Source organism: Equus asinus, chromosome 3, assembly GCF_041296235.1.
Source record: "Equus asinus isolate D_3611 breed Donkey chromosome 3, EquAss-T2T_v2, whole genome shotgun sequence".
Lineage (NCBI taxonomy): Eukaryota > Metazoa > Chordata > Mammalia > Perissodactyla > Equidae > Equus > Equus asinus.
In genome coordinates this window covers 50,861,667-50,876,132 of record NC_091792.1, presented here as the reverse complement: position 1 = coordinate 50,876,132, position 14,466 = coordinate 50,861,667, and the positions used below count along the sequence as shown (strand labels likewise).

The window sequence follows — 14,466 nt, the reverse complement described above, 5'->3', positions numbered from 1 at the left end:
AGAGAAAAACAAGGGGAAATAACATGAACATCATGTCAAGATGGAAAAACGGCTAAGGTATGAAGTTTTGTTCAAAATAGGGAAAGAGATGAAAGTTAACTTTGGTGTATACACATATACATATATAATTTAATCTTCATAACTTTCTTTCAAAGAATTATCTACATTTTGCAAATGCGTTTAAGTCTACCATGGAAAATGAGCAGGACCCAGGTCCCGCTGGTGACGTTAATGTAGTGTCCCAGGGTTTAAACGTACACAATGGACTTTTCCTTTTTTAATGGCCTAGTGCCTACCACTCAGAGTTGTTTTGAACATACTCCAACTCCTGGGATATAATTAGGGCTCGATAAATGTTAGCTTTATCTGTAAGAAAATTCTGAATAAAAATAGGTACGCCGTCATGCTTGCGTATTTTTTACTATCCAGTGACTCATCTTTTATTCTCTGACATGGTATTGAACTGTAGTGTCTGTTGTTAATAAGACTTTCCAATCTTATAATGAGTCACCATGTTGTAAAATGTGATGCAAAATAGCGAAGAATTTAGGATGAAACGAAAATTATGTAGAAAGTTTCTAAGAAGGCTGATGTGGTGTGTGCTGCCTGTAGGAGATAACAGAAAAAAATGTCCAACCCTGATGTATTAGGCTCTGTGGTCCACCCCACCCCTTGTAGTTGTGCCCTTTGATCAAAGTAAGGTTACAGTCTGCTCCCTGTGTGTAGACGGCTTGTACGTGGCAGGAATAGCAGCATAGTCCAAGCTTTACAGAGATGAGGCAAAGTCAACCGGTCCTGTTTTGGTTTAATCCTTTGCAAACTCCATCTGCACTTTCTGCCAGTCTCAACCAGCCTCCTAACCGGCAAACCCCTGCAGCACTCCTGGAGAAAGGCATCGTTCGCACTGTTTCCTGGATAGGTGTTGAAACAAAATGAAACTTTCTTCTTGAGGGGTAAAAACTTGGGAGGGTTAGATTGACTGGAGTTTTAATACAATAGCCTACCCACTTTCCATTGTTATTATTATTTTTTTTAATTTACATATTTTTTTAAATTGAGATTCATAATAGTTTACATTATTGGGAAATTTCAGTTGTACATTATTTCTTGTCTGTCATCACGTAAGTGCTCCCCTTCACCCCCGTGCCCACCCCTCACCCCCCTTCCTCTGGTAACCGCCGAACTGTTTTCTTTGTCCCTATGTTTGTTTATATTTCACATATGCCACTTTCCATTATTAAAAAAACCAAAACTATTAAAATGATCTAGCCTGGGGCCGGCCCCGTGGCCGAGTCGTTAAGTTTGCGAGCTCCGTTTCCGTGGCCCAGGGTTTCACCGGTTCGGATCCTGGGCAAGGACATGGCACCACTTATCAGGCCACGTTGAGGCGGCATCCCACATGCCACAACTAGGAGGACCCACAACTAAAAAAATACACAACTATGTGCTGGGGGGATTTGGGGAGGAAAAAAGCAGAAAAAAAAAAAGGGGGGGGTCCGGCCCCGTGGCACAGTGGTCAGGTTCGAACATTCCGCTTCTCAGCAGGCTGGGTTTCGCCGGTTCAGATTCTGGGTGTGGACATGGCACTGCTTGGTAAAAGCCATGCTGTAGTAGGCGTCCCACGTATAAAGTAGAGGAAGATAGGCATGGATGTTAGCTCAGGGCCAGTCTTCCTCAGCAAAAAAAAGAGGAAGATTGGCAGTAGTTAGCTCAGGGCTAATCTTCCTCAAAAAAAAAAAAAAAAAGATTGGCAACAGTTGTTAGCTCAGGTGCCAATCTTAAAAAAAAAAAAACGATCTAGCCTAGCAGGGAGTTTTCATTCACAGTCTGTTCCTGTACAGATTCTGAGAGGTTTTGATTCAGATCCTATGTGGACATAAGGCCTCAGAGGTCCAGTAAAAGTGTCAGTGAAAGTATAGATGTGCGATTTCTCAGTCATGTTGTAAAATGAGATCTCACCCAGCTGGTAGCCCAGGAAAATGCCAATGCTTCCGAGTTTCACTTCTAACAGTAGAGGGGGTGGAACAGCTCCTGGTGCAGCGTAACTATCTCCCTGCAGTTGAATCTTCCAGCATCTCTGCCGGGCTGATGGAGGTCTCCTTGCCTTTGTGGGAAGAGTCTTTGCAAACCCCGAGAGCCAATTCAGATTTGTCCCTCGCTTCTACCTCCCAGAAATGCCTTCCAGAATGAAAAAATGGAAAACCAAGGACAACTGTGTTGACTGTAAATCTTTTTGGAAAATCAGGTTTTGTTTTCTCTTTGTAAGTCACACATTTTTTATCCTCAGAGACCATCAGGTGAGGGTGTGCTGTTTCAGGATCTAGAATTATATTTACTCTGAATTTCTCTATAATTTTCTGCAAAGCAGAATGCTGGAGAGGGAAACTGCAGCCTTTTCTCCTTAGCTGAATGGAAAAGATTGACGGGCTCATCTCATCCTCAGACTTCTGGGAGAAATTCTTTTTTTTTTCTGAGGAAGATTAGCCCTGAGCTAACATCTGCTGCCAATCCTCCCCTTTTTGCTGAGGAAGACTGGCCCTGAGCTAACATCTGTGCCCATCTTCCTCTACTTTATATGTGGGATGCCTACCACAGCATGGCTTGACAAGCGGTGCCATGTCCACACCCTGGATCCGAACTGGCAAAACCCGGGCCGCCTAAGTGGAACATGCGCACTTAACCGCTGCACCACCGGGCCGGCCCCCTGGTAGAAATTCTTAATTTGTGAGAGCAATTATACTTCAGACATCACACTGTTCTCTACTACTTTGCTTAGTAGACCTTTGAGGGTGGAAATGTGGTCTGAAAATGCGGTTATGTTTGCACTGAGTTTCTATTGAATGTCCTTCTCTTCATCAGCTACCTTTGAGAGAACTACCTCTTGATCACGTTCTAAGGACTGCTTCAGGCATTCAAATTCAGAGAATAATCCCTGCCTTTGGTTTTCCATCTTCTCTCCCAGTTCTAAGGGTTTTTTTGCTTTGAATGCTTATTAATTTCTGAACATCTGCCACCTGCTTCTTCAGGGGCTCGATGTAACTGCTGAGTCTCTGCCTGTGATGAGAGGCGGCCTCCTCCAGGGGCCTCACCTGGTGGCCCTGGTGGTCAGGGGGCTGAGTGCACAGGGCACACAACACCTCCAGGTCCTCCTCACAGAAGAGGGTCAGGAGCTGGTTGTGCTTCTCGCACAAGCGCCTCTCTTCCTGCCTCTTCTTCTTGCTCCTGGTGATGTGGAGGAGCTTGGTGACGTCGATCATCCTTCCCAGCTGGGCGTTGCTCCTGAAGTGCCTCTGTTGGCACGGGTGACGGCAGACGGGGCAAGGGAACATGTCCCAGCGGTCTTCCCAGGACTGTTGGATGCAAGATCGACAGAAGTTGTGGCCACATTCGATGGTGACAGGGTCTCTCAGATAATCCAGACAGATGGGACAGTTGGCTTCTGCCTGGAGTCCTGCCAGGGCTGCTTCGACCGCCATTGCACTGTGAATGAAGGACTGGACTGAGGCGGGTTTTCTTCAGGAGGCTGGGCTCTGCAGTGAGAAATGGATACACCCTAAAATCTCAGTCCTCACTTTGCTGGAAGCCCATAAAGTCCCATGAGTCTTCAGACCTTTTATTTCCAGCTGCCAAGAAGAGCCCTTTCCCATGGCCTGCAGCTAGTCCCAGCTCAGCTGGACAATCACTCATCCAGCCTGCAGAAGCTCAGAGAAAATGAAGCCAAGCTAAGCAGCCTTGTTGGTTAGGAGAACTGTTATTGCCTCAAATCATTGGTTGCTGTTGATGAGAAGATATTTATTCCTTAAAAAAAAAAGAACTCTGGGTTTATTTCAGGTGGTTCTACCCACTACCACATTCTAGTCAAACACAGATTATCCTCTCCCAGCCTCTCTCTTTCATTCCCATGCCTTTATTATTGTGCCCTATCTTCTCCCACCCACCTCGTGCCAAAATCCCCACATGCCGTTCACCCCAACTGGGGCTGTGGAATGGGCATAGAGGACATAGAGGATGTCCTCTGGGACAGACAGAGGTACCACACTCAAATTAGAACACTGCCTTGGTCAACTATCCATATAACTTGGGGGAATTGATGTTACATCGTGAAGGGGTTCAGAACATGTCACCCCAGCCAAAGCAATCCTGAGCAAAAAGAACAAAGCTGGAGGCATCACAATCCCTGACTTCAAAATGTACTACAAAGTGATAGTCATCAAAACAGCATGGTACTGGTACAAGAACAGCACACAGATCAGTGGAACAGAATTGAAAGTCCAGAAATAAAACCACACATCTAGGGCCGGCCCTGTGGCCGAATGGTTAAGTTTGTGCACTCTACTTTGGAAGCCCAGGGTTTTGCTGGTTCAGATCCTGGGTGCAGACGTGGCACCACTCACCGAGCCATGCTGAGGCAGCATCCCACATGCCACAACTAGAAGGACCCACAACTAAAGGTGTACAACTATATACCGGGGGGCTTTGGGGAGAAAAAGGAAAAACAAAATGTTTAAAACAAACAAACAAAAAACCCCACACATCTATGGACAGCTAATCTTTGAGAAAGGAACCAAGAACATACAATGGAGAAAACAAAGTCTCTTCAATAAATGGTTCTGGGAAAACTAGACAGCCGCATGTAAAAGAATGAAAGTAGACCATTATCTTATATCATACACAAAAATTAACTCAAAATGGATTAAAGATTTGAATGTAAGACCTGAAACCATAAAACTCCTAGAAGAGAATATAGACAGTATGCTCTTTGACATTGGTCTTAGCAGCATCTTTTTGAATACCATGTCTGCTCAGGCATGGGAAATAGAAGGAAAAATAAACAAGTGGGACTACATCAGACTAAAAAGCTTCTGCAAGGCAAAGGAAACCAGGAGCAAAATGAAAAGACAACCAACTGGGAGATAATATTTGCAAATCATATATCTTACAAGGGGTTAATATCCATAATATATAAAGAGCTCATGCAACTCAAAACAACAAAACAACCCGATCAAAAAATAGGCAGAGGATATGAACAAACATTTTTCCAAAGAAGATATACAGAGGGCCAACAGACACACGAAAAGATGTTCAATGTCACTAATTATCAAGGAAACACAAATCAAAACTATAATGAGATATCACCTCACACCTGTCAGAATGGCTATAATTACCAACACAAAAAATCACAAATGTTGGAGGGGATATGGAGAAAAAGGAACCCTCATACACTGCTGGTGGGAATGCAAATTGATGCAGCCACTATTGAAAACAGTATGGAGATTTCTCAAAAAGTTAAAAATAGAAATACTCTATGATCCAGCTATTCCACTACTGAATATTTATCCAAAGAACATGAAATCAACAATACAAAGAGATCTATTCGCCCCTATGCTCATTGCAGCATTATTCACAATAACCAAGTCACGGAAGCAACCCAAGTGCCCAACATCGGATAAATGGATAAAGAAGATATGGTATACAAGGAGGTGAAGGACTTATACAATGAAAACTATAAGACATTACTGAGAGAAATTGATAATGACTTAAAGAGATGGAAAGAGATTCCTTGCTCATGGATTGGAAAACTAAACATAGTCAAAATGTCCATACTACCCAAAGCAATCTATAGATTCAGTGCAATCCCCCTCAGAATCCTCAATGATATTCTTCATGGAAATAGAGCAAAGAATACTAAAATTCATATGGGGCAACCAAAGACCCCTAATTGCTAAGGCAATCCTGAGAAAAAAGAACAAAGCTGGAAGTATCACAATCCCTGACTTCAAAATGTACTACAAAGCTATAGTAATCAAAACAACATGGTACTGGTACAAAAACAGGCACACAGATCAATGGAACAGAACTGAAAGCCCAGAAATAAAAGCACACATCTATGGATAGCTAATCTTCAACAAAGGTGCCAAGAACATACAATGGAGAAAAGATAGTCTCTTCAATAAATGGTGTTGGGAAAACTGGACAGCCACATGCAAAAGAATGAAGGTAGACCACTATCTCACGCCATACACAAAAATAAACTCACAATGTATCAAAGACTTGAAGATATGTCCTGAAACTATCAAACTCCTGGAAGATCATATCAGTAGTACACTCTCTGACATCAAACTAAAAAGGATCTTTTCAAATACCATGTCATCTCAGACCAGGGAAACAAAAGAAAAAATAAACAAGTGGGAGCTTCATAAAGAGCTTCTGCAAGGCAAAAGAAACTAGGATCGAAACAAAGAGACCACCCACCAACTGGGAGAAAATATTTGCAAATCATATATCTGACAAGGGGTTAATCTCCATAATATATAAGGAACTCACACAACTGAACAATAAAAAAACAAATAACCCAATCGAAAAATGGGCAGAGGAGATGAACAGACATTTTTCCAAAGAAGATATACAGATGGCCAATAAACACATGAAAAGATGTTCAACATCACTAATCATCAGGGAAACGCAAATCAAAACTACACTAAGATACCACCTTATGCCTGTTAAAATGGCTATAATCACTAAGACTAAAAATAACAAATGTTGGAGAGGGTATGGAGAAAAGGAAACCCTCATACACTGCTGGTGGGAGTGCAAACTGGTGCAGCCATTATGGAAAACAGTATGGAGATTCCTCAAAAAAACTAAAAATAGAACTACCATATGACCCAGCTATCCCACTAATGGGTGGGATACCCAAACAATTTGAAATCAACAACTCAAAATAACATATGCACCCCTATGTTCATCACAGCACTATTCACAATAGCCAAGACATAAAGCAACCCAAGTGCTCATTGAGTGATGATTGGATAAAGAAGATGAGGTATATGTATATAATGGAATACTACTCAGCCAGAAAAAAAGACAAATTCATCTCATTTGCAATAACATGGATGGACCTAGAGGGAATTATGCTAAGTGAAATAAGCCAGTCTGAGAAAGACAAACACCAGATGATTTCACTCATATGTGGAATATCAACAAGTACATAGACAAAGAAAACAGTTCAGTAGTTACCAGGGGAAAGGGGTGGAGGGCGGGCACAGGGGTGAAGGGGAGCACTTATGTGGTGACAGTCAAGAAAAAATGTACAACTGAAATCTCACATTGATGTTAACCATTATGAACTCAATTAAAAAAAGATACATACACACACACACACACACACACAATGGAATACTACTCAGTCATAAGAAAGGACAAAATGGTCCCGTTTGCAACAACATGGATGGACCTTGAGGGTATTATGTTAAGCGAGATATGCCAGACAGAGAAAGACAAACACTCTATGATTTCACTCACATGTGGAAGATACACAAACACATGGATAAAGAGAACAGATTAGTGGTTACCAGAGGGAAAGGGGGTGGGGGCTCAGATCAAAGGGGTAAAGGGGCACACATATATGGTGACAGATGAAAAAGAGACTATTGGTGGTGAGCACAATGTAGTCTATACAGAAACTGAGACATAATAATGTACACCTGAAATTACGCAATATTATAAACCAATATGACCTCAATTACAAAAAAAGTCTTTCCCTCTGTGGCAATCACATTAAAAAAAAACAAAGAATGTGTCACCCCAAAATATGCTATTTGGGCATGTGGATTATTTTGTGCTGAAGGAAAGCAACATTCAAGAGACTCAGGAAAAGCCCTTTTCCTCCCCATTAACTGCCTAAAAAAAAATAAATGTCCCCATTTTGGGGGGGAAAATCTACAATCACAAAGGAAATGTACATTAGAAAGGGGGCCTGTAGCAGGAAGAGAGCTGTTACCAGAGATCACTTTGTCACCTAAGAGATTCATCTGCTCAAGCGGGCGACCTTTGTTTACCAAAAATTTCCTCCTCTCACCTTCCTGTGAAATGCCTCCCCCAACCCAGAAGCCCCAGACCCCCTCCCTTTCCTTAACTCACGATGGTATAGAAGTCTCAATTCTCTGGCTGCCTTTCCAGTCTCATATCTTCGTGAAACTCGTATGTGTCAATATGTGATTAAAATGGTTTTATTTCCTCCTGTTAATCTATTCTATGTCATTTAATTCTTAGACTAGCCACAGAACCTAGAAAGGGAGAAAGGAAATTTTTTCCCCTGCTACAATCCCAAACTCTTAGAATCAGGTAAGTGAGGATAATCATATCACTGTAAAGTTTTGTCTTTTGAGAATATAAAAGAACTTAAGGAAACCCCCATCAATTTCGTAGGGGAGGAAGATATTTCCTCTACCCACTCCAGGTCCTTCTGGTTGGACTACAAATTAAATTGACATGAGACAGAATAACAGGAGAAAATCAAACAAAGCTTTATAACCTGTGTACATGGGAGAGACTCAGGAAAACTGAGCAACTAGCCAAAATGGCAGAGGTTCTCACCTTAAATACCATCTTCAGCTACAAAAGAGGATGTTGGGGGTGGGGGGAGTCAGTTATGGGAGATTACCAGAAAAGTACCATAAACAAGAGTAAGGTTATTAGGTAGATTTAAGTCCTTGTCTTCTGCACTAATAAGAGTTTCTAGAGATAAGGTCAACCTCCCTTCTTCCTGGTACAGAGAGGGAGACACCTTTACAGATGGAGATTTCCCTCACAAATGTAAATGTCTCTTAGAAAAGGGTAACTTCTACTTTTCAGAGTGTCTCTCATGTCTGCAATTTTTAAAAGTAACCAGCTCAAAATAATCCTCTTGCCAAAGAGACACATTTTGGAGTGGCTAATTCCAATCCCCCACAATTTTGAGGCTTGAAACAAAAATATTTCAGATGGCTCAGAATTCACATTTACCAAATTTGGTTGCTTTTTTCATCCTTACTCCTCTACAGTATAGAGGAGGAAATATAATTTCCCTCTATCCTCCCAGGTTCTTGGCTGAGATATCTCTGTAGTAAAAAGAGAGATTAACAAGAGAAAAACAGAAGTTTAATAGCATGTATATCTTCTGTATACATGGGAGGTACCCAGGAAAATGGAGTTAACTCCTGGAAATGGCTCAAGTCAGCACCTTGAATACCATCTCCAGCCAAAGACAAAAGAAGATGTGGGGGTGGGGGCAGGAGGGATGCTGGCAATTATGGGAGGTTACCAGGTAAAGCAGAGTAAACCAGGGTAAGGTTGTTATGCAGACTTAAGTCCCTGTCTTACCCATTAGCAAGAGTTTCTAGAGATGTAGACATCCTCCTCTTTCTGTTACAGAGAGGAAGACACTCTTACAAATGGAGATTTCCCTTATAAATGTAAATTTCCCTCAACAAATGGCAACTTCTACTCTGTTTTCAGAATTTCTCCTGCATCTGCAGCCTTTCAAATATAATCAGCCCCAAATAATCCTTATGTCAAAGAGGCACATTTTGGGGTGGCATATTCTGCTCCCCTTCAACAGCTGAATGTGCCCCAAAAGCCTAGCTATCTGTGAAGTGAGATGCAGGAGATAAATAACATTTAAAACAGACAAATTGAATCTAAACAAAACCAGGACAAATATTTTCAGTATTTACTAGTAGAATATCATTATCTCTAAAAGAATATCTACAAGGTAAGAAAGTAAAACAGAAAAACTGAACTCCCAGTGTAGAAAAAGCATAGAAGAAACAGTTATGGAAAAATGAAAAACTTAATAATCTAAGAATTACAAATTCAAAAATCAGCTTGCCACTTTTACTACACTTATTGTGTTGGTAAGATTGAAAATATTGATAATATCCTGTGTTGGGTTTGGGACTGTAGACAAGTGAAGCAGATCCTTTTTTTAGGAAAGCAACACTGAAATATCCATCAAAAAAATTATGAAAAATCTTTGCTTTGCCCTTGTAATTCCACTAATATTAATTCCAAAAAACACATTAAAAACAAGAAAACTGGCCCAAATTGGAGTCGCTTAACCTAAGCCTCATGTTACCAAACTGAGACTTAATTGCAGTTTCTGCTCTCCCAGAAATGGGCTCTTAAACCAGTCAATCAGGAATCGCCTGATCAGCACTAGCTAGGGGATCTGCTGGTAGACCCCTGCCATCCCCTCAAGGAAAGTGACCTTGCAATAGCCAACCTGCTTTTTTGCCTGATGTGACTTCCTTGTTCCCTCTCCCTTCTGCCTAGAAAGGTCTTTCATTGGTACAGCCCCTCGGAGCTTCTTTCTCTCTGCTAGATTGGATGCTGCCCGATTCGTGAATCGTCAAGTAAAACCAATAGGATCTTTAATATTTACTCGGTTGAATTTTGTTTTTAACATGCATATAACTTGAACAAATATTCAAAGATATATACAAACATGTTCTCTTCAGCTCTGGTTTGAACTTCAAAAAAGTGGAAACATTGGAGATTATCTCCTGTCAGCATTGGCTGAATAAACTACATTATGTACGTGTTGCACACATTCTCCTTAAGAGAATATCAAGCAAATTTTAAAGAAACATGATAGCACCAAATGTACTGATATAGAAAGATGAGAACAATATATTGGAGATTGAAAAAAATGGGTAACTTCCCACTCTCCACTCATCCTTCACTCGGGTCCCAGCTATTTTCTCTCCCCCTAGACCAGTGGACCACAATAGTCAGAATTTTGTATTTTAGAAAATGACTATGGTACCTAGATCATGTATTACGTTAATGTCCCCAAAAGGGTCTGGGGAAACACTTCCTAATCAAACACAGCCATATTTATGGAGCAGAATTCATGTGTATTCAAACCAAATGGGATAATTAAGAATATAAAAAGGTTCATGTCAGGTGAGGTTTTACCAAATACATTTTACACCAAATTTATCAAAAACTTGTTGACCATGTGACCTGGCCACACGTGTCCACCAAGGGCCCCACCATTCCTGCATCTGCTTACACAGGTGCGGGATTCAGAATTTGCCCAGGTTTCCCCAAATCCTTCACCGAGCCCATAAGACTCCTCATGGCCTGTGCCTTCATCTGGCACCATGCCCACTCTAGGCTCCCATTAGCCCCAGTTCTTCTTTTTCTTTCTCCAGGCCGGATCTCCCTATGGTCCCAGGGCATTTGGGGGGCAGGTGTAGAAATATCTGAATTTCAGCTGTTTGTAAACACTTCTCTCCATGCATTACAAAATGGGTGTGATTTCCATACACTGATTTACCTTGTTCTCAAAGCAGCCTGCTCTAACATTCTTTTCTTTTTTTAATTGAGATATAATTGACCCCAAGGCAATTGACCCCAAAGCTGACCTGGAGTCCAGCAAAACTCTGGCCCGGCCATCAATCTCCTTCCTTAACTCCTCCTCTTCCTTCAGATCTCCCACATCTCCCCGGCCTCATGATCCAAGTTCAAGGCTCAGAATCACACACACCTCTCCCTTGTAAAACTTAATCACTGTGGTGATTTTCTTGGAGGTTGAGATCTGTCTTCCACACTAACCATGGAAACTATAGGATTGTATTCCTTTTCCTTATAATTGATCCTTAAGCACCAGTTCAGGGCCTGGCACCTAATAGGAACCCATTAAATATTTGTTGAATTAGATTCCTGGTGCTCCCTTACAAGCTCTGTGGCTTTGGACAAACTGCTTAACCTCTCTGAACAAGGCTCTTTGAGGGACTGGGAACCATAACACCCGGGATTGTTTTGAAATAAGGCAAACTGAGTTTGGATTCCCTGGTGAGGCGCCATCTCTCACAGGGCACCAAGTACCTATGCAGGACACCATGGCTCTTACCGAGCTCCAGCCACCTGCACACACATCCTCACATCTTCCCGCCTAGCTGGAGCAGGGCCCTCTGCGACAGATCCTTTATCCGGGCAAGGAGGCGCACATTGGACCTAAACAAGCCAATGGGGGAGGGTGTGGCTGAGAGGACTCCCCCCAGCAAAGACACTTTCTTCTTGGATGTGGGAGGGGCAGGGGCCAGAGAAGGCTGGAAGTTTTTCCTGTAGTAACTAAAACAAGCAGTTAAGTGTCCTTGGCCTTGATGTAAGAACTTTGGAGTCTCCCTCATAATAACTAAGACAGGTTTTTTTGTTTGGGGGTGGGTGAGGAAGATTGGCCTCTGAGTTAACATCCATTACCAATGTAGGGGAGGAAGACATTTCCTCTTCCCAAATGCGGGTTCGTCTGGCCAGAGAACGAATTAAATTCACATGAGACAGAATAGCAAGAGAAAATTAAACAAAGCTTTATGAGGAACCATGGCCGGGGGCCTTTCTTCCTGAAGGAAGAAAGGGCACCGAAGAAGTGGGGTGCACATAGTGGTTATATACCCCCAAACAGGGTGTTTCACATGTGATTGAAATGTCCCTCCCACAATAGTCACAAGATTGCCCTGTTGGCACAGCGCTTGATGGACACAGCAGGTAGTGGTCTGCTGTCTCAGAGGGCGTAGCCGGAGGCAAGTCTATATTGTCTTGAGCCGGGTGGTCACAGGTGAGCTCAGCAATCAGTTCCTTCCCTAAGGAAAGATGCTTAATCCTTAAAGAAATGACAACGTTGGGAGGGGAGGGAAGTCAGCTACAGCACGTTACCAGAAACAGGCACAAGAAAATGCAGATTTAAGTCCTTGCCTTTGGTATTGATTAAGAGTTTCTAGAGAGAAGGTCATCTCCTTTCTTCTTCCTGGTACAGAGAGGGAGGCACCTTTTACAGATAGAGATTTACCTTACAAATGTAAATGTGTCCTAACGAAGGGCAAGTTCCATTCCTCAGAGCATCCTTCCCTGTCCCAGTTTATCAAAAGCAATCAGCCTTAAATTATCCTGAGCCAAAGAGACATATTTTGGGGTGGCCAATTCCAGGTCCCCACACAATCTTCCTCTTCTTGCTGGGGAAGATTAGCCCTGAGCTAACATCTGTGCCCACGTTCCTCTGCTTTGTATGTGGGACACTGCCACAGTGTAGCTTAATGAGTGGTGTATAGGTCTATGCCCAGGATCTGAACCTGTGAACCCTGGTCCACGGAAGCGGAGCGTGCTAACTTAACCCCTACACCACGGGGCAGACTCCCTGTAAGACAGTTTCTGTTTTCATTTGCATATTTTTTACGTCCAGAAAATGAAAGAAATTTCAACTCAGAGCCTGCCAGGTGGGTCACCTGTTGAAAAAGCTTCCCTACAGAAGGTTAGCACTGAGGGTGTGGATATGAAACAAGCACTGCTTCACAGATGCAAACTGATTTTATAAGGCAATTCTTGAGAAACAATCTAAGTCTTTTTTATCTGATATACATAGAACATAATTCGAAAGTGATTCTTCAGTTGTAATATAATGACTCTGAGTGATGGTTGCATGAAGGTTCATTATGCTATTCTCTCCACTTTGTATAAGCTTTTAAATTTTCATGACAAGATTTTAAAAAGATTAAATTGAGGGGAAAAAAGATTTTGTAGCTGAAAACATATTTTTGTATTCATGTGAATACAGTATAATGATATTAGTATTGGTGAATATCAGTAAATTGCAAGATAAAAACCAATTACTGAGGGGCCAGCCTGGTGGCACAGAGGTTAAGTTCACATGTTCTTCTTCTCGGTGGCCCGAGGTTCGCCGGTTCGGATCCTGGGTGTGGACATGGCACTGCTTCGCAAGCCATGCTGTGGTAGGCGTTCCCACATATAAAGTAGAGGAAGATGGGCACAGATGTTAGCTCAGGGCCAGGCTTCCTCAGCAAAAAGAGGAGGATTGGCAGCAGATGTTAGCTCAGGGCTAATCTTCCTCAGGAAAAAAAAAAAAAAAACAAGTTACTGAAAAATAAGGTATTAATACCATTCATGTGGTACAGTAAAAGCAAATATAATACTGTTTTTTTAAAGTGAATACCAGTAACTAAAAAACAAAGCTCAACATCAGATAAATTAAATGAGTTCCTCCATGGTATATACAGATAAAATGAACATATTAGTAAATCAAGCAGACTTACACACACGAAGTAGTACTTAATATTTTACAAGAATACATCTATTCTCAAAGAAAAGTGGAAAGCTTTCAAGTGCGTGCTCAAGGGTGGAAGAATGGGAGAGAGGATCAAGAAAGCAGGGGGAAATTTTTTGAAAAACAAGAGTGGTTTTGCATGAAATGATGATAACGTGGTCTGACTGAGGAACAAGATTAAATCAAGTCTTAAGGAGGAAGAATTCTCTCTGGTAGCAACACTACGTGTCCACAAAATGACACACTTGAACAAGTCTTATTTATAAGATTGAACTTGCTGTTAAAAAAAAATCAAGTTCATTTTGTCCTCCTACTATGCCTCCATTTTTTTAAAGTATAAAAAGAAAGTCCGTGTCTATTAACATTCCACTGATGGTGTATGATTCCCTCACAATCCTTGCCAACTGATTATTAAGGGGCATTTTAACTTTTGTTAATCTGATAGGCAATATATCTCAATTTAACCCTCTTTTCTCTGATTACCAGTGAGTTTAAGAATTTCTCTATTTGTTAATTTGTATTTTCTTAGGAGTTTTCTGGAGAGCCCTCTTTTCTTTCTTTAACTGTTCTCCCTAGGGGGGGCT

General features: G+C 41.7%; 2 protein-coding genes across 2 annotated transcripts; both read right to left on the bottom strand.

The window, feature by feature from the left end:
• Positions 1–1,795: 1,795 nt before the first annotated feature.
• Positions 1,796–2,432, bottom strand: LOC139044962 (tripartite motif-containing protein 75-like). Its single transcript, XM_070506558.1, is given in 2 exon segments — positions 1,796–2,117; positions 2,119–2,432. Coding segments are annotated over 2 exon segments (615 nt in total). The 3' UTR covers positions 1,796–1,816.
• Positions 2,433–2,918: 486 nt separating this feature from the next.
• LOC139044963 (tripartite motif-containing protein 75-like) lies at positions 2,919–3,476 on the bottom strand. The gene has a single exon (XM_070506559.1). The coding sequence runs from the start codon at positions 3,474–3,476 to the stop codon at positions 2,919–2,921; it is 558 nt and encodes a 185-aa protein (XP_070362660.1).
• Between the last annotated feature and the right edge of the window lie 10,990 nt (positions 3,477–14,466).